The sequence below is a fragment of the Citrus sinensis genome, chromosome 2 (genome assembly GCF_022201045.2).
Source record: "Citrus sinensis cultivar Valencia sweet orange chromosome 2, DVS_A1.0, whole genome shotgun sequence".
Taxonomy (NCBI): Eukaryota; Viridiplantae; Streptophyta; class Magnoliopsida; order Sapindales; family Rutaceae; genus Citrus; species Citrus sinensis.
The window spans coordinates 4,264,267-4,286,702 of record NC_068557.1 but is presented as its reverse complement, the minus strand read 5'-3'; the positions used below and the strand labels follow the sequence as shown (position 1 = coordinate 4,286,702).

General features: G+C 33.9%; 3 protein-coding genes, 1 long non-coding RNA gene and 1 other non-coding gene across 7 annotated transcripts; 3 read left to right on the top strand and 2 right to left on the bottom strand.

Moving 5' to 3' along the window:
• On the top strand, positions 1-1,041 carry LOC102626158 (uncharacterized). The gene is made up of 2 exons (XR_369753.4): positions 1-461; positions 789-1,041. It is a non-coding gene; the product is annotated as an uncharacterized LOC102626158 (long non-coding RNA).
• MIR398B (microRNA MIR398b) lies at positions 253-374 on the top strand. Its single transcript, NR_161534.1, is given in 1 exon segment — positions 253-374. It is a non-coding gene; the product is annotated as a microRNA MIR398b (primary transcript).
• A 521-nt stretch (positions 1,042-1,562) lies between the features above and the next one.
• LOC102625692 (uncharacterized) lies at positions 1,563-9,130 on the bottom strand. Of its 3 annotated transcripts, none has more exons than XM_015527817.3 (10): positions 9,033-9,130; positions 8,551-8,849; positions 8,378-8,469; positions 8,204-8,287; positions 8,011-8,117; positions 7,535-7,590; positions 6,158-6,332; positions 4,580-4,663; positions 3,149-3,439; positions 1,563-2,563 (listed from the first exon to the last, which is right to left on the bottom strand). In XM_015527817.3, the coding sequence occupies exons 2-10, from the start codon at positions 8,731-8,733 to the stop codon at positions 1,737-1,739; spliced, it is 1,899 nt and encodes a 632-aa protein (XP_015383303.2). In that variant the 5' UTR covers positions 8,734-8,849; positions 9,033-9,130; the 3' UTR covers positions 1,563-1,736. The 3 variants fall into 3 exon arrangements, with proteins under 3 accessions (XP_015383303.2, XP_006470523.2, XP_024950849.2); XM_006470460.3 differs by having other exon boundaries at positions 8,551-8,836; positions 9,033-9,086; XM_025095081.2 differs by lacking the exons at positions 4,580-4,663; positions 9,033-9,130 and having other exon boundaries at positions 8,551-9,015.
• Positions 9,131-11,710: 2,580 nt separating this feature from the next.
• LOC102615572 (uncharacterized) lies at positions 11,711-12,954 on the top strand. Its single transcript, XM_006470513.2, has 3 exons — positions 11,711-11,845; positions 12,121-12,191; positions 12,307-12,954. Exons 1-3 carry the CDS (start codon positions 11,711-11,713, stop codon positions 12,830-12,832), a joined length of 732 nt encoding a protein of 243 aa, XP_006470576.2. The 3' UTR covers positions 12,833-12,954.
• Positions 12,955-16,490: 3,536 nt separating this feature from the next.
• LOC102626458 (uncharacterized) lies at positions 16,491-22,191 on the bottom strand. Its single transcript, XM_006470462.4, has 14 exons — positions 21,571-22,191; positions 20,012-20,110; positions 19,746-19,921; positions 19,552-19,624; positions 19,338-19,412; positions 19,137-19,247; positions 18,960-19,002; positions 18,633-18,732; positions 18,033-18,135; positions 17,800-17,895; positions 17,651-17,683; positions 17,437-17,536; positions 16,943-17,027; positions 16,491-16,831 (listed from the first exon to the last, which is right to left on the bottom strand). The coding sequence occupies exons 2-14, from the start codon at positions 20,099-20,101 to the stop codon at positions 16,705-16,707; spliced, it is 1,212 nt and encodes a 403-aa protein (XP_006470525.2). The 5' UTR covers positions 20,102-20,110; positions 21,571-22,191; the 3' UTR covers positions 16,491-16,704.
• Between the last annotated feature and the right edge of the window lie 245 nt (positions 22,192-22,436).

Sequence of the window (22,436 nt, the reverse complement as noted above, 5' to 3'; positions counted from 1 at the left end):
TGAAAACAAAGAAAGAATCAGAAGCTATCCCCATTCTCCAAAACCAAAAGTACTCCTCTTCGTGTGTGTAGTACAAGTACAACAACAAATGGAAGCCCATAGACAGTACTGCTACTATGTTATTATTACTACTTGTAGTAGTACTCAAAAAACTCAGAAATTCAAGTTCTATATATATATTAAGTTAACCCATGTTGTTATTATAGGAATAAGCATAATGCAGCACCCTATAAAAATTTATGCAAAGAGGTAGAGAAGTCCCGCAGGGGCGACATGAGATCACATGCAACGCATTGCCTAATGCCTATACATTTGGTGTGGTGGGAGTGTTTGTGTTTATGTGTGTTCTCAGGTCGCCCCTGTGGGATTTCTTCTACCATTTTTTTCCCCCTTATTGTTTCTTTTTCTTTTTCGTACTCATCATGATGGAGAGCATAGGCTTGTTGGATCCGACCATTCCGGTAATAATTTAACCTATTTTTTTATAAATAAATAAATCAGTTCTTGTTGAATCATTTTACTGGTTAACTAAATTAGTAGTATGATCAATTTTTATCTTTAATAAGTTTGTATCTTTTAAAATGCGAATTCGCCGTATTCATACAATATATGATGTACTAGTTAATTGAATAAAAAAATAACAAGAATAGTAGTACATTAAAAGTATATGCAGCAATTTGTATTTTAAAAGATATAGATATTCACATAAGAGAATGACTGTATGTGCGTGCGTGTGTGTTTGTTAGATAATTGGATTAACACATTGTATACTAAGTATTAACTTGCAGGAAACTATTTGCCAGCATTCAAGCTTAGCTAGCTATTCAAGTTTTGGCATCAGGTGTGCAGACTTGTGCACTAAAGAAAATTGTAATGTTAGATTTAGATGGCAAAGTTTAGTTCAAACTTCTTTTTTTGGGTAATTTCAATGAGGAATAGCATTTATATTGTGATTCATCTATATAATTTGCTCTTGGATTAGATCATCATGTACTAATTCTTTAGTTGTTGGTCTATTGGTACAATTTTGTACTATTTTTTGTTTTGTGGATTTACTTAGACTTTTGAGTCGTGCTCATGTCGTGCCTAATAAGTTATATTGACACGGCTCATTGGCTCAATACTAGTTGCATCAATTATCATACACCTACTCATTAACGGAGAGGTGATGGTAATAATTTTAGTATCGGTATATTGTAACAATTTTGAGAAATAACAATAAAACTATAACAATGTTGATTTGGAAAAGTAAAATGACTATTAATGAGATTATAAAATGGGCGTTTTGAGTCATAGCTGTGGTTTTCTACAGGATACAGAAGACTACAAATAGGAAGTAGGCATTACCCATTCTGTCATTAGCAATTGAAACATACATGTTCAGTCCGCATTTTTCAAAAACCTCAGCAGATGTCTGCATCTTCTAAATTCATAAAATGTGAAGAATTTTACCGTGCATTTTTTAGAAGTATGTTTCTAATACAGGCCTCAAACAGGATTGTAGCACATTCAAAACTTTAAGAAAAAAAAAATAATAGTTGTTGAAAATAATCTAAGGTGTATGAAGGAAGTTTTTTGATAAGAAAGCCAAAACATGAGAGCAAAGGGAGCTCAGAAAGCCTGTATCATCAATTGAAAGGAAATGGAAGAAACCAAAATTGATGCCGTGGCAATTTTGCCACCAGCATTTAAATGAATGCCAAGGTTAAATAAAAACCCAATAACACTTAAGATGATTAAATCAGAATCCTTACACGTGATTTAATGGTCTCTAGCTCTTGTTCGCTAACTTTCTTCCAAACTCCCCCTATCATCAGATGGCCTATGGAATCATCAAACAAAGAAATGCCGTCAGTGTTCAATTGACAAACCTCCACTGTCTCTTTCATCTTCTTAATACTTGAGTTATCTAATTGATGAATATCACAACTAGCTTCTCTCTTGCCACCATACTGGTTTAGTTCCATAATCTCATTTTTTTCTACTGGTTGAGGACCACTTTGTTTACGATCATCACAATCAAGAATAGGCAGATGGCCAGAAGACCCAAGATCACGGGGCAACATACCAATTGGACATGAGTTCCATGATTTTGCTAACACCCATCTATTCCTATTTCCCACATCACCGTCAGCTGTCATTACAACTTTCCTCTCCATCTTGTAATGTTTAACAAACTCAAGCTTCTTTTCTGCTCGAAGGATGTCCTCTTGCACGTTCTCACATCTTGAGAGGGAAGAGTTTTCTTCACTACCATCTAAATGTGACAAACATATCAAGGAGAGCTTCCTGAGCTTCTCCATAATCGACAAGTTTCCAACCAGCTGTGCAAGATGCAGGGAAGAATCCACAAGCAACTTGTTGCCTGTAGCTGATAATAGAAGACATTTGCGTAGGAGTTCGACCAGGAATGAATTTGATATATTTCTTTCAGCTGAAGAATTTGTTTTGCGAAGAGACTTTAGTCCCTCTAGAAGTCCAACTAGCCAGGCAAACAAATACGAGAGGTGTTCCATTCGATGAGTCCCCATTCCATATTCTGTTGATGTCAGACTCTGTCCCCCTAAACAGGATTCAGAAAAGTTTGTTAAAACAACATGACATGAAGTTTATACACATATTTTAAAATCTGTAAAGCCATAAACCTATATCATGCTGGATTCCCAGATAAGCCAATGAGCTTCCATTCATGAGAGACCGAACAAAGTGTTACCATTCAATGATCCAAGGATGACAAAGTGTTCAAGATAGAACCTAGCATAAATTCCCTGCCTCAAGTAAATAAAAAATAACAAGCTTTGGAAATAAAAACCAAAGGAGTTATGAAGTTTGGGAGCTAAGGTTTTAACCAGACTAATTACAAAGTTTATAAGCTTATGACTTTCCAAAATTACAAGCACCGGCATGTCTTAAACTTCCAGACATGTTTCCACACTTGCAGACTCTTTTTGCCAACAAAGGTTTTACCCTCTTTCTTCAGCCATTTCAATTTATTTTACCAACAAAAACTGGTTAAAAGAAGTGATGGTGCAAAGAACAGGATCCATTATGCAAACACTAAAACTTTATAAAATTATTCTAAAAAACAAAGAGGACCTTCAAAATCAAGAAAGAGAAGCAAGGTCCCAAGGAAGGATAGGTTGATTACCAGTCTCATATTTCTTGGCTTCTTCATTCTCAATCATATAAAGAACTGCCTTAAGAAGGGACAGAAGTAGTTCTGGATCCTTATTCGAGAATTTTGTTATTACAGGCTTCCAATCATCCAATGATGTCTGCACATTTTTGACAACATGGGAATCATTTGGAAACTCCAAATTTGAGGAATCATCAAAAGCATTCAGTAAGAACTCCAACAACACAGATACTATCTCTGAGGATAATGTAGAATACAACTTCACAAGATTCTTCAAGCACTTGGTCCATTTTTTGTTAGAGCCTGAAAGTAAGAGCACATCCATCAGATGATACAATACATAAGTACAACCATCTACAAAGGTATTGCATTATAAAGGCAAAATTTTGTTAAGCATTCATAAGAGACAGCATAGTTCCAGATAAGACATTCAAACTAAACACTAAAAACAAAGTATTTCAAGATTTACACTGAGGAAAAACCATATATACTTAAGCAATAAAATAAAAATTACTCTAAGGTTAGGTATCAAGGGCTTCCTGCATGGCTGCACCTAATCTCAATAGATCCTAGTCTAGAGTTGTGCAGAAATTTAATTGCATTCATGAACCTACATTCTGCAAAAGGAGCCTTTCTGCATGATTTTGTAAATAACGCTTCAACTATAAGATGCGAATAACAGTAACGCAACCAACTTCTCACTGACCTTGGATCTACGTCAAGTTGAACTTTTTACGTGAACTATACAATTTTGTTTCTTAACAAATTAAATAGGAAAAATATATTTTTTTAAGGTCAAACTATTACCGATTTTTAAGCTCAACAAAAAAATTAAGGATGATCCACTGGACACATGAATTAAAATCCCTAAGGCATTTTAATTAAACAATACATTGAACAGATAAGTAAATGAATTGCAGTAGATTTCTTTTTCTATCTTTTTATCTGTTACTTGAAGCAAATATCTTAATAACTAGCTGTAATAGAACATCAAATCAGAACTAGAAACCATGTTAGCATCAGTAAAATCATAGGAGCCATTTGCTAGTAAACAGTTTTCAAACCAAAATTTTCTCAGCTTAGTCTTGATATTTGTAACTTAAATGTTTAAAGAGATCATGAAACAGATTAGGTTAGCTATTTGCAAGTTTCCCATCTGTTTTTTGGTTTTGCTAGATTATTGTTGTGTCACACCCAAGGTTAATAGCTTAAGTTTAAATCGTTGATTCAATGTTTTTATCTTCCTCCATCATTTAAGGATCCCTGAATGAATTGTATGTTTTCTGTTCATCTTTTCACATTTTTCAATTGTTTTAAAAAACGGTGGGAAGATTACTCATCCACTACAGAAAGAAGAATGAATAAAAATAAAAGATAAAAATCATGGGATAGCAGCTGTATAACATCCATCAGATTCAAGGTAAGCAGAGAAAACTTTCAAACCTCCAGATTTTGATGAATGGAGCTTGCCAGTCATAACTGAGATAAACTTATTACGCCCACAAAGCCCTTCATAATGTTTGCCACCTATTAAAATGTTAAGCCTATGAAGTCTATGAAAGGTAAGGAAACAAATATATACATACAGAGCCATCAAATATTGGAAACTACTAACAACTACAATGGACTACACAAACTTTTGGGTTAGGATGCTATGATGGCTTCCCCCTCTTGTTCTTTTTTTCTTTTCTTTTCTTCTTTTTTTTTTAAACCCCCACAAAGCCACTTAGAAATAAGAAAAAGAAGAACAAGAAGCGAACGAAGAACTGTGAATGCACAATATTTCAGTTAAAAAATGAAAATAAAATTATAATATGAATAGAAAAGAAATTCCAAACTATTAGTACTGACATATCACTTGCTTAGCGAAGAAATATCCTCTTTGGAGACCACGATGTGGACCTATGGCAAACCATAGAGAAAGCATGCTTTTAGAGAAGGAATAAATATCCTAAGTAGATAGTTTACTCATTGGTCCTTTATTATGGCATTTATTAGTTGGGTATTTGACAATCTGCTGCTTTGGTGGAATGGCCTTATTGAGTCCACTGGGTTATTTGGGGCTATGAGGAGGTAACGGATTTTAAATATTGTCTTTAGCTGATTTAGCAGAAGCATTTCCAGACAAGATTCCTAGATCTTATGCTTTTGGACATGGTAGTGATTGTGCAAAAATCTAGGATTATGGATTATGGAGAGTTGATATTAAAAGAATTTGACATTTTATTAAAAAGAATTTTATTGATTTGTATGGTTGGTCTTCTTGATTTGCATCGTATCTTTCTTCTTCTTGATCCTCAGTCAACATTTTTTTTTTCACTTTCTACCATCAAATGAAATTTTAATCTTCTCAAATCTCTAAAATTCCAAAACTCTTAAGTCACTTGTCTTCCCAGGCAAATTGTGGTTAGCATTCTAGGTAGGTAAAGATGCATCAACTTGGGGCATGCATCATTTCAGTGTTCTAGCAAGCTAAAAGCTATGGATAAGAAAGGCAACTATGAATCAAAAGAACCTAGAATTTAAGATCCATTAGTCTAGAGGGAAGCTGGTGCTTTTCATAACAGGAAGTATATGGACATCATTCATTATTAGCAGCTACACAAAATTGAATGATCCATAGATGACAAATTTTTCAAACAAGAATTTGTTGTGGCAGAGAATCATGTTTCTTTATGATAAACAAACATGTCTTATCATTTGGGTTTCATAGAAAACCAAGTAAAAGAGGTTTATTGGCATTTTACCATAACTCAAAGGTTAAAGAGCACAATTTCAGATGATTGCCATTTTCTTATTTGATTCTAAGATAGAAGATATCACATTGGAATACATGATTCGACAAGCAAAGTAAACTATGTGCTAGCATATCCATAGGAATGCAGAGGAAAATGTTAATTGATATTCACATTTGATGGATAGGAGTATTAGTTAGGGGATACAATCATAACCTTGAATAAAAAAAGAAAGATAATTCAGGTAGATCTACATTAATTCAGAATGAGGAAAATTGATGCTTACGTTTTCCTTTCATTAGTGAAGGACCAAGTTGGGGATTCTGCTTCATTTTCAGGCAGAAAGCCAATTCCTGTAGCTTAGACTTGATCTCTCTTCGGATATCGATAGCTCCATCTCTTTGAAGGGGAATCTGATTCTTTTGAGGCTCCCAATAGTAAGCTTGTAACCAATCCAGTGCCTGAAATTACCAGAAATCAGATGCAATCAGTTTAACTTTGAGAATTCATAGCACCAAAGAATAAAAATACACATGAGACACTTTATCTAAGTACCTAAATTTACTCAACGTGTTAAAAGAAACTCTTTCATACAAGTAAAATAACAGTTTTCGGCACATGAATTATGAGCCTTCACAGTTGTGAGGTATCCTGTTTTCCACGAAATTCCCTTATGTCAACCAACATTGAAAAAGTTAATTACATCTACAAATCCTTTTATTTACTTCAATTTCAAACGAAGTGAACCGAAAAGAAGTTACAGAACTGAATATCTGAGGTTTTTTCCAACATTTTATAACAAAGGCATCCATAACAGAAACACTACAAATTAGTTAGAAACCTGAATCAAGGTAAAAAGAATCTACAATGATCATTAACCATTTATCATAGAAAATTTAATTCCCTAGCCTAGATGTGTATTATCTTAGAAAGTCGATTTTTAACTTGGACCTGAAGCTATTGATAAATAAACTTTTAAGATCACTGCTACGTTTGAGTGCTTTATTCTCCTTCGCCTATGACAAGAAAGTTATCACATCATAATGTTATCATATCCAACAGTAACATTCTCACTGGTGCATGACAGACAACAATAGGAGCGTTCTACTTTTTGTCTTTCTGCAGATTAGAAACTGAAAATTGTTCGTTAAGGATAAATAAATACAATGTGGACCAGCAATCCACACAGGCATTCTGAAAAATGCCCTTGCAATGAGATATCAAAAATTTACACCAGCCAAACTAATCTTTCTATCCTCAAGAGAGAAGACAGAACATAAATAGGGCTCATTACAAGAATAATTTCAAAAATTATTAGCAATGCTTCGTAATTTAGACTATCTTATAAATTTTCAGCATATATTTCATGGTTCGGATGGTAACTTATTTCGCAGGCAACAGTTAGAGAGGACGAAAAAGTAACTTGTTTATTCTATTTGAAAATAAGAATGTTTACATATTAGTGAATGGAATTAGATATATTTCTTCCTTTATGGTTTCCTGATCAGAAGGAAGAAACTTTCCAAAATACAAACAACCTTGGAAGAGAATATTCACCAAGCAAATAAACCAAGACATTAACTAACAATTCCAGTAAACTCTTGGAAACGAATCTAAAGGAACTGCTCAAACTGAAAAAAGATGTATCGAGAACAAAATATACCTTATCTGAACAATCCCGAACTACCTGGAGTGCAGGTAGATCACGGTGAGAACCCTCTACAATCACCATACCAACGAAAAAAAAGGAGGCAATAGTCAATTTATGTTTAAGAAAAACCAATAAAATACCGGGAAAAATTATAGACACTGCCATAGGCTTTGTGGCTCACTACAGTCAAACTGTCTCAAAAGATCACAGACTAGAACATTTAAAGGATTTCAGTCGTTAGATTCTTATAAGCACTAAGTAAGAGCACGAGGAAGCATAACATTGTCATCTACACTATAGGTTATTCCACGCATTAAGAATGTAAATTGTGTAAAAGACAAATGATCAGCAAATGATACAATGAGGAGGCATAACCTTGTCATCTACACTACAGGTTACTCCACGCATTAAGAATGTAAATTGTAGAAAAGATAACTGATCAGTAAATGATACAATCATGCAAGAAATAGTAAGCTGAATCTGCTTACCATGACGAACATCGATCAGCTTACGTGGAATACCAATAGCATTAGCAGCCTCAGCAATCGAAGCCTCCGTTTTTCGACGTGTTTTCTCAACAACACAGTTCACAAGCCTTCAGAGACCAAAATAAATTAAGCTTCATGTTATCCATTGCAACATTAACACTACACACGATAAAATGAAGTAAAATGATCTCACCTCATGATTGCCATACAATACAGCATCGCCAGCAATTGGTCTGAATCTAAAACATTAGCAGCTTGGAACTCATTATCTCTAGACCTAAACAGAAACAATTATTTGAATTTAAATATAAAAAACAAAAAGTAAAATAAAATACAGAAGTGCTGAATTGGAAATTTAAGGGAATACCGGTAGTAAGGATCTTTCTGTTGAATTTCAATGATGGAAGCAGTTACATCAATAACAACAGGCAAGCATCCTCTGCTTCTCCATGTTGATATCTGTTACCCAAAACAATTTATTTATTTATAATTTTTTTGTTAGAAAAAATAACGAAGAAACAGAGCGAGAGTGAAACTTACTCTTCGAAGTGCAGAGGCAACCTTGTCCGAAGAAGAAGAGAAGAGAGATTCCCTGACGAAATCCCACTCGTCCCAGCTCAACCACGGCACCAATTTGTAGCCGTTTGATGACGACGACGACGACATCTCCTTATCTTCACCAACATTCATCACCTCATCTTCGAAACCCAACAGTGGCTCCATTATAGCTTTCTATCAAACCTTACCACGAAAGCCGGCGGACCGGCAGTGATGCCTCAGTTTGATTCGGTGTTTGTATCAATGCTCGAACAGTGAAACCCTCGTTGTTCATAACAAAACTGACCGCCGTTAAAAATGAGAACAACATAAGAGAACATGGCTAAAAAGGTAATTTCCACTAAGAATACGAAACCAACGAAGCAATTAAGCGCGCCTATATTTGATTCAAATAAAGCTAAGCTATCTCATACCTCTCGGAAAAATAAATAAATAAAAAAAAAAAAAAACCGGACTATGCGCACCAGCAGCAGCGTGGCAACATGGCTGTCAGGGGAAGACGCGGTGGCTTAAACAGCTTTAGTGAATGAGTTTTAGCATTTTTTTCATTTATTTAATTAAATTATTTTAAAAAATTGCACCCGAAATGGCCAATTGGGCCTACCAGCTGGGCTCCCGGGCTTGGAAAGTGGCTTCATTATTGATTATTTCGTTTGTTTTGATTTGATTTGTTTTTTCTTTAATACTAAATGAAAATTAAACAAAATCGGCACCTGCCGTAATTAGGGTTCCCGACAAGATTTACAAACCAGCCCGATCTGATACCCATTTTTTAGTTGCGACATAATTTTATTTTGAATTCCAATTGAATTTATTTTTAGGAACAAGATTATTGTACCAAATGGTGTTTCAAACGATTTCGAGTTGAAAATAAGATTCGAAGTTTTTGCCATCCATGATATATGAGTTTTTTGCTTAGGATTCTTTGTGTTCGAACTCATTCTGGCTATCTAATTTAAGTCTTGTTTGCTATTAACATGTTGTAGCTGTTGTGAAAAAAATTTAACTATAAGATAAAAGTTAATAATATAGTAAATATGATTTTTAAGAAATAATTTTAAAAATATAATAAAAATATTATAGGTTCTTTTATCATACAAGTAGTAGATAAAATCAATTTAACTTTCAAGTAATAACAATTAGTATTTACCAAATATTTTAATAATGTAACTTAAAAGTTATAACTGTCCAATCTTAATACTGAATAAGATCTTAATCGTTCAATCACGTTACTTAAATTCCATATAGTTTAATAGTACAAATATTACCATGTAAAGCTGTAAACTGACTCGACCAACCAAAAATAAAAATAAAAAATTGAGCAAGCGATTACCGGCTAGGAGATATTCATGTCCTTAGTTAAATTTTGGATTTGATTTTTCACTTCAATACGAGAGACATGAGAGAGCCCATTTGACAGCTTGAATATATTGGCTTGCACTGTAGCTGAAATATATATAAAAAGCATCACTCTTCATTAATTATTACAGTCAATGATAAGGGCTCATTATTAGAACTTATCCTTAAAAATCAACTTATTAGGAGATCAGGGTACCCATGAATTTATATTTCTATTTATATTACTATATATATATATATATTTCGTGTGGGATATTGGATCTTAATATTCTATCATGCTTCGCAACCAATGTCCATGCCGGTCCATCATTCCTAGTTGGATAACTTCGCGGGTCTCGTCTTTTTCGGAGTAGCAGCCATTCTCAGGTGGCTCCGTATCCACACCAATACTGATCCCATACTTGATATAGTGCATTCGGTCCTTTGCTCGACGTGGTACCAGCTCTGATACCAATTAATAAGAACCAATTGTGCATTAAAGTTTATATTAGAGCAAGTTTTTTCCTGGCGGATGACCTTCGTCGTAGTTGGTTTTGGCCTCATGACCTTAGTGTGTTGTGTCACCTAGCCGCGGTATGAAGTGTCGTGGATGTCGGTTCTAAAAGAGTTGGATTATAACAACTCTAATTGAGTCTCATTCACTAAGTTAAGACTTAGAATGTGGGCTTGTAAGTACTTAGACTCCCTTATCTTACAAGTCAGTTTTTAAGCATGATTATACCTAATATTTGCATGACAATTGGTTAATTTGTTATAATAAGATAATAATTTGCCCATATTTTAAATGGATGATACCATTACACCTTGCTTAATCTGTTAATACTCGAGTTTGGTTACTAATTGAGACCCCTTTACACGATTAATAAATAACTTGATCATATTAATTAGTGCGCAAACTTAAATATTTGTATTTAACACTATAAGAACTTATGCCAATTAAATTGCCAACTCAGTAAATGATTATTACTATGATACACTGATAATCAGTTGTGTGTAATTGTTAGAAAGAACGTCATGATGACAATTGGAGTTGTGTAAATTGAGCGTTTGGATTTCAGAAACCAATGTGTGTCACTTTACTTTGTCGTACATTTGGCTGTAGTTATTAGTGTCGATAACGTATAGAAAAACTAACGCAATTCTTATTTTATTTTTATTTTTATTTTTTTCCATTTTTTGTTTCACTTCTAGACTCAAAATGACACTTACCATTTCTCCATTTTAGCCATTGACAAGTATATTTGAAGTTTCCATATAAAAAAAAAAATGTATATGATCTCAATTTAATAGACAAAAATACCCTTTACCGTAACAAATATGGTACAAAATCCAACGATATTGTTCGGGATAAATCGATGGCTCACAGCAAAAATTGATCAATTAAATCTCACAATTAATTTTCATTTTTATTTTTCTTCCATATCAGCAATAAGCTAGAAAATAATAACTAAAATCTAAGCTTCTAATGACAAGCCAATGTTCAATAATACCGTTTAAGCTTACCATGCATATATAGAAAAACTAATGTTACGACAAATCAAATGAAAACAAGAGTAACTGAATTTTTTTTTTTTTTTTTGTCCTTCGATCGATTTAAGCAAATGAAAGAAGAGACGAAGGCCAGCTACGTCATCGAAAAAAGTATACAGACTATAAATTATATTATATCAAAGGTGGTATTTATAAGTAAGCTGTGAATTGAAGCAGAAGAGAAAGGGCTTCTCATGAGGGAGCCAGCTAGCAGCTTGCTCTCAAAACAAGATTTCTCTTAATTATCTCGAAAATGAGGATCCGAAAGAACGTGAGGCTTTCTTCATTCATGCCGGCGGAGTTGATAAAGCCATACGACTGTCAACTGAACCAGTCGCCGTGGGATGTTATCGACTTCTCAGACGAAACAGAGAGTAATTTTCGCCAGGTTTATTAATTAAACAATTAATTAGACTTCATTATTAATTTTACAGATCTAAAAAAGTCCCTTTTTACACTCGTCTAGCTACATTTCTAGCTTCTTGCTCTATTCTAGGGTTTTCTAGCTGAGTGTAAAGCTCTGCTAAATTACCCTATTAGGGTTTCACCAAACCCTAATTTTATTTTCGTCCTCCAGATACCCAATTAGGTCAAATGGAGCTCTTTTTCATTTCTCTACATTATCTTTTTCATATTTTTTTTTGTTTGTTTCTCCTTCAACAGTTTGAAAGAGAAAATAACTTTACAGAAGAAGATGGAGGCTTAGGCAATTTTAATGGTGCCCCTACTGGGAGGTAATAAATCAGTATTCTTGTTAATTAATTACATCTAAATCTTTGCACAAATTAGTTTCAAATATATGTAAAATGGTTTTTAATTTTTATTCTTTTATGTTTTATTTTTATGCAGTGGCGCCACTTCGTTGAAAGAGAGAGCAGGGAAAGAGAAGGTCGTGGTACATGTGGAAGAAATGGATATAGAAAATGAATCTGGGTTGAAGGAATTAGGTGAGAAAATCATGAGCCGCGGCAAAATCAGTAATGGTGATGGTGATGGTGATCTTATTATTGAAAAGATGGCAGCAACAAAGTTAACACATACAGCTCGTCGTAGCAGATCATCTCGAGCCACAAAGGGTTCCACCTCCAATTCCAACCAAGAAGAGTTTTACTACTACTCTGGGTTTGGACCCAGTTGGAGAAAAAAGAGATCAGGAGCAAACAACACCATTAATGTCAACATCGTCAATAGTGACAATGTTGTAGTAATTGATGATGGCGAGGATGATCAGAATAATCAAAAGAACAGCAACACCGGCAAAGCAGAACATGATCACAAGGTTGATGGCAATGTTGATGATGATGATGAAACTGAAAATGGTTCTAGGAAGAGAAAGAAGTCTGTGAGAGCTCGATCCTTGCTGTCCTTAATGTGAAGGGTTTTGTATTGTATTATTATTATTGTAGATTAATGAATGTGCAAAACAAAAAACTTTTTTTTTTCATCTGGTAGCTGCTGATGTGTTGTTAATAAAGATAATCGTTTCTTTCTATGTGATGCTTGCTAAAGGTTAAGGACAATATAGACAGATATAGATAATATGTCTACTTCTTCATTTCGTAACTGATCTTCTTCAAAGTCTTGCATGAACTTTTTTATATCATTCTAGTTCCCGATTCTTTACATTTTCTCAAATTAAGATATAAGTAGCCCATGTGTATCAAATAGGCCCCAAATTCGAAATGACCTAAAACTTTTATAGTATAATAAATATTTTTTTAAATAGTTGTAAATTTATAGTATAATTTATATTTGCCAGATACATCCAATTTGAAATTTACTGAGGGTCTGCTGAGCGTTAACACAGAAATTTATTCTCACAAATGCACAAGGAGATATTTACCACCAACCCTTGTAAGGGCTTGAACCCACACCCTGCCGTCCTATATAGGTTACCACTTGGCAACAAAGTCCGATGGAAATTAATAGTTTAATACTGAATTTATACTTTTACAATGTAATTAAGGGTGACGCTAAAAAGAGCATTTTTACTCCTTTATCATTCTAGTAATATATGAATCTGAATAGAAAATGAATCAAGTGGTGTAAATTACGGATTAAGATTCTTGATGGATTTGAGTGATCTTGTGCATGTGCCTTTTAGTGATGAAAAATGCTAAATTGAGAGGGATACCAGAGAAATGATTAGAAAAAGGGTAGAGAGAGAGAATGAATAGATTTCTCTCATCTTTCTCCCATCTCTCTCTCTATTTTGCAACACTCTTTAGTGATAATGTATGAGTATAATTTAACTTCTTAATTTTATTTATTTATTAATTAGTAATCACCCATATATTTTCACTTAGGAGGAGATAAGATCATGAGAGAATCCATAAATTATATAATCATACTGTTCACTTTTTAGTGATCATTGAACTCAATAAATATAAGTGCCTTGATGGATCAGCTTCTAAATAATCTAAAAATTTAGTTAAAATCTAATTTATTGAAGAGTCAACTATATTAGTTTCTTGGATTGCAAATAATATTAGATTGTCATAAAATCTATTACTATCATGTGTTTGGACGTTTAGTATAAATTTAGAGGGAGTTGTGTATATATCCGGTTTCATGATGGGAATAATTACAATTAGGATTATTGTCATTAGATTATTTTAGAAATTGTAAATTATCTATTTGCTACAAGATGTATTGGTATCTATCATTTTATTTTTATATTTTCACAAAACCTTTTATTGAACTATAGTTTCCTTAGCACTATTATTTGACCAGTTAGATAATTGGTAAAATATCAAGTTTGCCCTTATTAGAAGATTACAATTAAGTAGAGGTGTCAAAAATTAAATCCAGAGACTTTTGAGGAATTATCTTTAGGTAGCTTATAGAATCGATATATTATGATGATTAATATAAATAAATTATTGGTTATGATTAAGTGATATATTGGAGTAGTTCTAGGTTGATTATTCAACGGGTTCAGTGAAAGCAGTCCAAGCAACTTTGTGTGGTGGCCCAAGGCAAAAATTTTAAGTCAGGCCTTTTTATGTTTGATGTTATGGTTTTAAAAAAGAAAAAATAATAAACACTCTACTATAATCTAAAAAATGAATAAGAAAACCTACATAATATCAATAAAAAATGAATAATAGGTAATTAGAAACATTGGAGAAAATACTTTTAAATCATGTATGTAAAAAGGATTTTGTTAAATTACAACTGCTTTAACTTACAGTTTATTCAAAAATTATACGGATCTCACCACTTGTTATTATTGTTCACATTATTTTGAAGGGATTGTAGCAGCATCCATATAAAAATTTTGATTATTAGTAATTTTAATACGAAGCGTTCAAATAATTATGATATAGTACTGAGGGGACGTTATTAATTTAAAAAAAATGACTTGAATCAAGATTAATTTTAATAAACTTTTTTTATTTATTTTAAAAGGTAAGGAGGGGGGGGGGGGGGGGGGGGGGTGGAGTCAAGCCCATAAATCAAAGGCCGCAGCTAAGTTACAATCAAAATATGTTCTCAAACAAAAAGTTTTGAACAAATTGCATCATTTGTTAGCTCTTCATGTAACATTCACTAGTGCATGAAACCAATAGAACCGATGGTCATTGCTTGTGAATTGTTTTAGTAAGCGACTATATATAAATCACAAATGTGCAATATATGTACAATTTTAATACGAATATCTCTAAATGTTTGGATAATCATATATTATCATTTATTAAAATACAAATAGCTAAGACATAATAAATCTCTTAACGCAAGAGGTGAAGAAAAAAAAAATCAAGAAAGGAAGCATGTAGTATAAGTCCCAACAAAAACAATAAATCGAAGGACAGTGGCATCAAGTGAAATGAGTACACAAAGTGAAGGGTTTAGGGTTGGCAAGTGAATCAACAACTCTGCAAAGACCTAAGAGACGACCATCATAGAATTCAACTCTAGGCAAAATATGTAGGAAATTTTTTTAAAATGATAGAGCTACAAACTTTCATACAATCTTGTTTTGTACAATCATAATGTTAGAGTTCCAAACATATTCTATGCGTCATTTGTCTATTAGATGATAAATGTAATAATTACTAATTACTCAAATTGAGATACAAATGCTGGGATTCTTAACATTACTCTTTTGTACAAATAGATGTGACAAAATAGTGGCCATTACTTCAGTAGAAAATTTTATTAATTACGGTGAAGAAGAACGTAGACTGAAGCAGCCAAAGAAGCAGCATGAACATAGATTAAAACAGCCGCACAAGCTAATGCTCTTGGTTAGATTGTCCATGTAAATAGAGAGGGCCCTCATATAGCTTTATGGCCTGTTTGAGATTGAGATTGAACAGTTATAATTTAAAAGTTATAACAAACACTAAAATATTTAGTAAACACTGACTGTTGTAGTTTGGAAGATAAGTTAATTTGATTTTACACTTGTATTATGAAAAATTTATTATATATTTAATAATTTTGTCAATTTATTATTTAAAAATTATATTTTTTACATAATATTAATTTTTATTTTATAATTATGATTTTTTTTACAGCAAATCTAATTTAAAAATTATAACACATCAATCTTATAGAGACTTTAATCTAACAATAACAGTGAGTCTTCCAAATCAGAAAAATGGTTTTCAGGCTTTGTTATATTGAACTTATGCTTGGATTGTGGCCTTAGCTGTTTTCATTTTAAATAAGTCCGCGTTGCATTACTTATTTGCTTTGCTTTTGTGGGTTTCTGTTTCTGCAGGTTTATGGTAGGAAAGGCGAACAAAAGCACAGCACATTCAGTTTGCTTCATCAAAGACAATCAAGTAATTTCACTAATTTTATGCATTCTCTTTTTCCGCAGCAATACTGATGAAGATGCATTGTTCTTGGTTTGTAGAGACGACGAAACTGCCATTAAGATCTCTTTCCTTTCTGCCATTAACACCATTATCAATCTATTGCCTGTCCTGTCTATCAAGGATTCTTCTGTGAATTCATGAATTTCAGCCGTATGATCCGGGATGGCTCGTGCCTTTTGCCACAACAGATTATGTACTGAAGTATAAGATAAGAGTACTTGCATTCTTCTGTAAATTCGGATCTCTATTGTATTGTTTGTGACATGAATAAATACAACAGAACAAAAGTAGTATCACCTAAAGCTTCTAAAAACACCAAATTGAATTAGTAATTAAGTTAAAATGGCACTCAAGACAACATACATTACAAACTCACAGCCTTAAAAAGGCCAATTTAATTTGTCAGGGCATGAATATATTAGGCTACAGAAGCAGGTTTCTGGGTTTTCAGTCCGAACAAATTTTCAAATAATTTAGGAGCCATAGGAGGAAGATCCATGGGCTGAGGAGCCATGAAATTTACTATCTTTTCATGAACATTATACCTACAAGGTCAGTTGAAAAAGATCAGCATAAACAAATCGTTGGTACGACACATCCCCCCAAAAATTGACAACAGCTGATTACCATAAACCAATGGGCTTTGAGAAAACTACCTGATCTTGCGACTCTTTGAGGCACGCCGATCAACGATCTTTCTCTTCTTAGTTTGCATTTTCTTAATAGCATAGAAAGCTGATTCTGCAATTAATCAAGTGTAAAACAATCAAAACAATTGGCTTGATAAATCATAAACCTACTTCAGGAACCACATGCAATTTTGTTTTCCAAAGAACATCCACTATATCCTACTGTTATAATCAAATATTGATTGTAAATGTAAAAATATTGTAAATGGGTTCTCTGAACATGATGACAGAATGAAAATTAGCATAGTTTGTCTAGCAACCTGATAATACAATGCTTGCCATTTTAATGGTGTTCATGGATTCATGGCACATTTTGCCCTAAAAAGGGTCCGATATCAAATTTTGCTTATGCAGAGGTATTTATAAATGTAAACCAAAGGTCTCCGAAGGTACAAGTGCATTCAACATGCATACTGACTTGCATATACAATGACAATTTACAAGATGATATTGAAATCTACCTGAGGATGTTGGATCAATTGTCTCAAAAAATTCCTTCAGTAACTGTTGATAGAATTCAGAGTCATCTAAAAGTTCTGGGTCACCATCAGGATTTTCCTCCTAATCAGAGTAAGAGGATAAGATAAGCATCTTGTTGAGTTGGCACAAAAATACAATGCTGCTGAAGAGTATGGTTCAACAGCAGCAACATATCCAATAAACCAATATGATTACCTTTCCCTTAGTATTGTCCACTCCTACAGCAACCTGCCAGACAATAAGCCGGATAATCAGTAAAACCAAAGAATAATTGAGAACTTAGCTATCTCATCTAAGTATCTAAAATCTGAGAGTGAAGGAGGTGGGCGGATCAATTAACTTACAGCCTCGAAGACACCAACTGTTGACCTTCTTTGTTGCATCTGCTTTATCATCCTACTCGGATCCCTCATATAAGCAGCAACTTGATCACTAATATTCTGTGAAGAGAAGATGAAATCATGCAAGTCATGTTGTACCTCTTAGAGGTGGGGCCAATCCATTCGATTTGAATTAAATGAGTTGGGATTTGAAAAAGTTGATTCTTAATAAATGGGTCGAATCCAATTTAACTCACCTGATTAAAAGCGTGCAATTTGCCTTTAATAGCTGCAGCACCAGTCGTCACCTGTGTCTTTCTCTGCCATTTGTCAATTGATTTGTCTCTAAAAACAGCTATTCTACAAGATAAAAGCAGTAAAAGTTTCAAGTTGTTAAGACTCCGCACATCAAATGGTTGTTCAAACAAGAAGACAATGCAAGCAACCAAATGAGAGAAATGGTCAAAGCACGAGAGCCCTATGAGTGTTCCCTCAGCAGCAGATGCAGTAATAGCCTAATAGGGTTGAGATTCCATCTTGAAACATGCGAGTATTTTATACTGTTTTTTAAGTATGTGGCAATAAATACAAAATGGAGTATACCACAAAGAAAAAGCTGTGCTAAAAACTACAGAATCAAACAATGAAATGATATCTCTCAAAAAAAAAAAAAAACAATGAAATGATATAAGACAGAAGGTAGGGCACAGAAGAGACATGGGGCAACGGCATAAAATGTTTTCCCTATTCTTGATCTCTGCATCAGGCAAAACAAAAAACTCAATACCACTGCTCTTAAATAAAATGTCAGTTTGGCATTGGAAAACAGTAGAACATCCACAAGATCCTCGAAGTACCTTTTATGCATATGAGAAATGCAGCCCCAATCTTCATCGCCTTCTGCATCCAAGTTCTTATCATCCTCTGAATGCTTTTTAGATGTTTTCCCAGTGTTACCTTTGGATTGGAACATGGATTAGAACAAAATACCATCAAGATCCACAGTATTCACATAAGTAATGCCTATGAAAGCATAAACAGGAAAATGATGGATATAGTTTCTTGGGAAGCTCAAGAAAAAATGCTGATTGAAAGATCATCCAATCCATTATAGACTTTCGATCAATTCAAACACAACCAGGTACACAAATAGCAGACAAAATATTGACAGGTTTTTGCCATACCATCTGGGGATTGAGCAATGGATGGATTCTTCTCAAGTAGAGCCTGAATATTTAAAAAAAAAAAAGTAAGCAGATGGAAAAGAGTGTGACGGTCATACTGATGTAACAATGCTTTTCTCAACAAATAGTGACAAGCTAACTAGAAGGCAGGGAAGGTTTTCTGAACAAAAGACATACCTCTTGCAGTTCCAACAGAGAATCTAAAGTCTTCTTGGAAGATGTAATAAGGTCTGAATATGCCGCACTGACTCCTTCATCTGACTCACAGAATGAAGACCTGACAGGCTCCTGCAGACAAAATCTATCATGTCACCAACAATGCATAAAAGTCATAGACAGCCCTACAAAATTAAAACAAAATTATGCATTACAGTGTACCTGGGGTAATCTATTCGAACTTGAGAATGCTTTCTGAAGTAAGAATCTGAACTCAAGAGTCTTGTCCCAGAGAGCCTTTACCAAGAACAGAAGAAAGTTCAAAAAAAGAAAAAAGAAAAAAGAAAAGGTTAAACAACAGCAAATGACACCATCATGATACAGTAATTGTTCACTGAACATTGGCCATTGATGAAATCAAATAAAAACATAATACCTTTTGATTATTTACTGCTTGACCTTTAAGAATATCTTCATCCTTATGTCGCTTAATATTTTTCAATATATCCCTGAGTCAAAGACAAAAGATGTGGATATACCAACATCGTTCCGACAACATATTGCAGAAGAAAGATGGTTTTCTTCTGCAATTAAAATAAAAACTATAAAAGAAACTAAGAGAAAATTTACTGTTCTTGATGACGAAGATCCATGTATTCTTTCTCTAGCTCTTCCATCTCATCATCTTCACCACCATCTTCATTCTCCTTTGCCTCTTGTTCTTCATCATCTGAACTCCCCTCTTCTTCATCTCCATCTTCTAATTCTACACCATCAGATTCTTCCTCTTCTTCTTCAGAATCAACCTAATTTACAAATTGTCAATCAGCTTATAACACAGATAACATTATAACATAAATGAAAACCCCCAAAAAAAAAATTAGAAATTTACTAACCGTCATCTGGTCATTTTCAAAATCACTCAAGTCTTCGGAATAACTGTCGCTTTCCTTTGCATTCCTTGCTCGCTTTGAAGACGAACCCATTTTGAAACCCTAAAATTCAAACAACCACATAATTAATATCAAATTTGATTGTGATTTGCAAGATAACTATTACACGGTTAAGTTGACTCTCTTGATTACTTCAGCTAATTTATGAAACCAAACAGAGTATAAAATAGGGACGGGCAAAATTGGATTCAGATAATTCGGATTGGGAAAAAATTCATCTGATTCCAATCCAATCCGATCAGATGAATATTTTGGATAAGTTTGCTTTCGGATCGGTTCGGTTGAGTTTGGATTTCGGATTATATTTTGGATTCGGATTATATTTTGGATTCGGATTATATTTAAAATTTGGATTAGTTCGGATTGAATTCGGATTTGGGAACCTTTTGATAATTTTCTTAAAAAATTCATGAAATCTATAATTAATGAAAACACAAGTAATGTAAATCGTCAAAAAAGAAAAGAAAACTAATGACAATATAAACTTTCTTGATCATATATTCAACAATCTCGTAAAATTTACACAAAGCATTTCACATGTTCAAATCAAATTTTCATGTTCAAAGAATCAAAATAATCACATCAAGTTAGCAACTCCTCAAGAGCAAGGAACTAAGGAAGGTAGTAGTATGCCACCAAATCAAAAGAAAACCAAAAGAGAATTTTCTAAAGAATTTATATTAACCAAAAGAGAACCAACCAGATAACCATAAGCTAATATAAGATAAGAACCAACCAACCAGGTAATCACGTTCCAAATGATTGCAAATTGAAAATATGACATAATTGAACTGAGTCAATTTTGACTACGTTCTCATAACTCTCAGCAGCTATCTTGGAAGAATTTAAGCATTCAACATCCATCTCAAGTCTCAATAACAAAATAAAAATTATCATCCAACAACATTTAGGAGCATCTAGGCGAGGAATCTCCAAGTCTCCAAATAAACAACACAAAATAAAACTTTATCATCCAACAACAAAATAAACCAGAATAATCCTACAACCACAAGTTTGAATCCTTTCATCTTTCAAAAGAATTAAAAAAAAAAGGTGCAATCCTTTAATTTTAATTGGATGCGAGCGTGAATTTTAAAATTAAAAGAAAACAAATTCCACATATGAAATTCATGCATTTTATTGAGAGTACAGCAACATCACAATTCACAAAGACCTTACAGGCTAGGCTACAACTACATTTCCAAGTATATCAAACTTCCTTCACCAAAGTGAAAACCATCACCACACTGATACATATTTAGATGAACGAGCAAAACACAAAACAAAATCCTCCAAAAAGACAAAGTCAGTACTGCTACGATAACACTACCGCATTAGCCTATTTCCACCTAAAAGTTTTCAGGTTCCAAAACTAATGCCTATTGGTGTTCTCAACCCAAATAAAGTATAAATACAAATGCGAAAAGCAAATATGAAACAAATACGTTTTAAGTATAAAATTTAAACACAAATCATCGGGAGTCGTCATGCGTCAGGATTACCACGAACAAGTCGCGAGGTTGCGCTGTCAGCTGTTCGTCTGGAACCTCGATGGCGTGCGCCGTGCAACTGGCCGGCCGGGATCGTTTGGGTTGTGTCTTGACCGTCTTCGGCGTCGTGGGTCTGGAGCTCGATCAAGTCGCGGCTGGGTTCGTTTTGTTTTGTGTCGTAGGCGGCGTGGGTCGCGTGTGCGTCAGTCAGGTCGTGGTTCTGGTTCGTGGTTTGTCTGGAGAAGCTTAATGTTGTGGGTCTGGTTTGTGCGCCAGTCGAGGCTGCTTTGTAGTTTAGGAATTAGGTATTTATTTTTCAATTTGGGATTTTTTAGTTTGTACTTTTGTATCTGTGTGTATATATATATTTTCAAGTAGCAGTTCAATCCGATCGGATTATTCGGATTTACCCAAATCCCATCTAAGAAATATAGACTTGCCAAGTAGAAATTTTAGAAGAATTGGTTTCAAAGAAAGCAAACAGATTCTATTCGGTTGATTCAGAATTCCTTCTCATTCGAAATTTAGGGTTTAGCAAAACCCTAATCCCCTCTTCCCCCGCACACAGACAAAATCTAGCAAGCAATTAACCCTACAAATGGATCGGGCTCCGCAAACTGCACAATGGACTTTCTATAGCTTCATTTGGGGATGGACTGTTCGCACTCCTCCATATATCTTTAAAACCCCTTTCTTTGTATATTTACGCTTTTGACCTTCTTACGCTCTATGTAAGTAACTTATAAATCTTACTGGTTAATCTTTTTGTTCTTTCTTTAACCCCTTTAATTGGGGATGATAAAATTCGGATCGCATCCGGATTGATAATAAAATATACGAATCCACCACTAGGTCTTTGGCTCCGGTGGTTGGGTTGC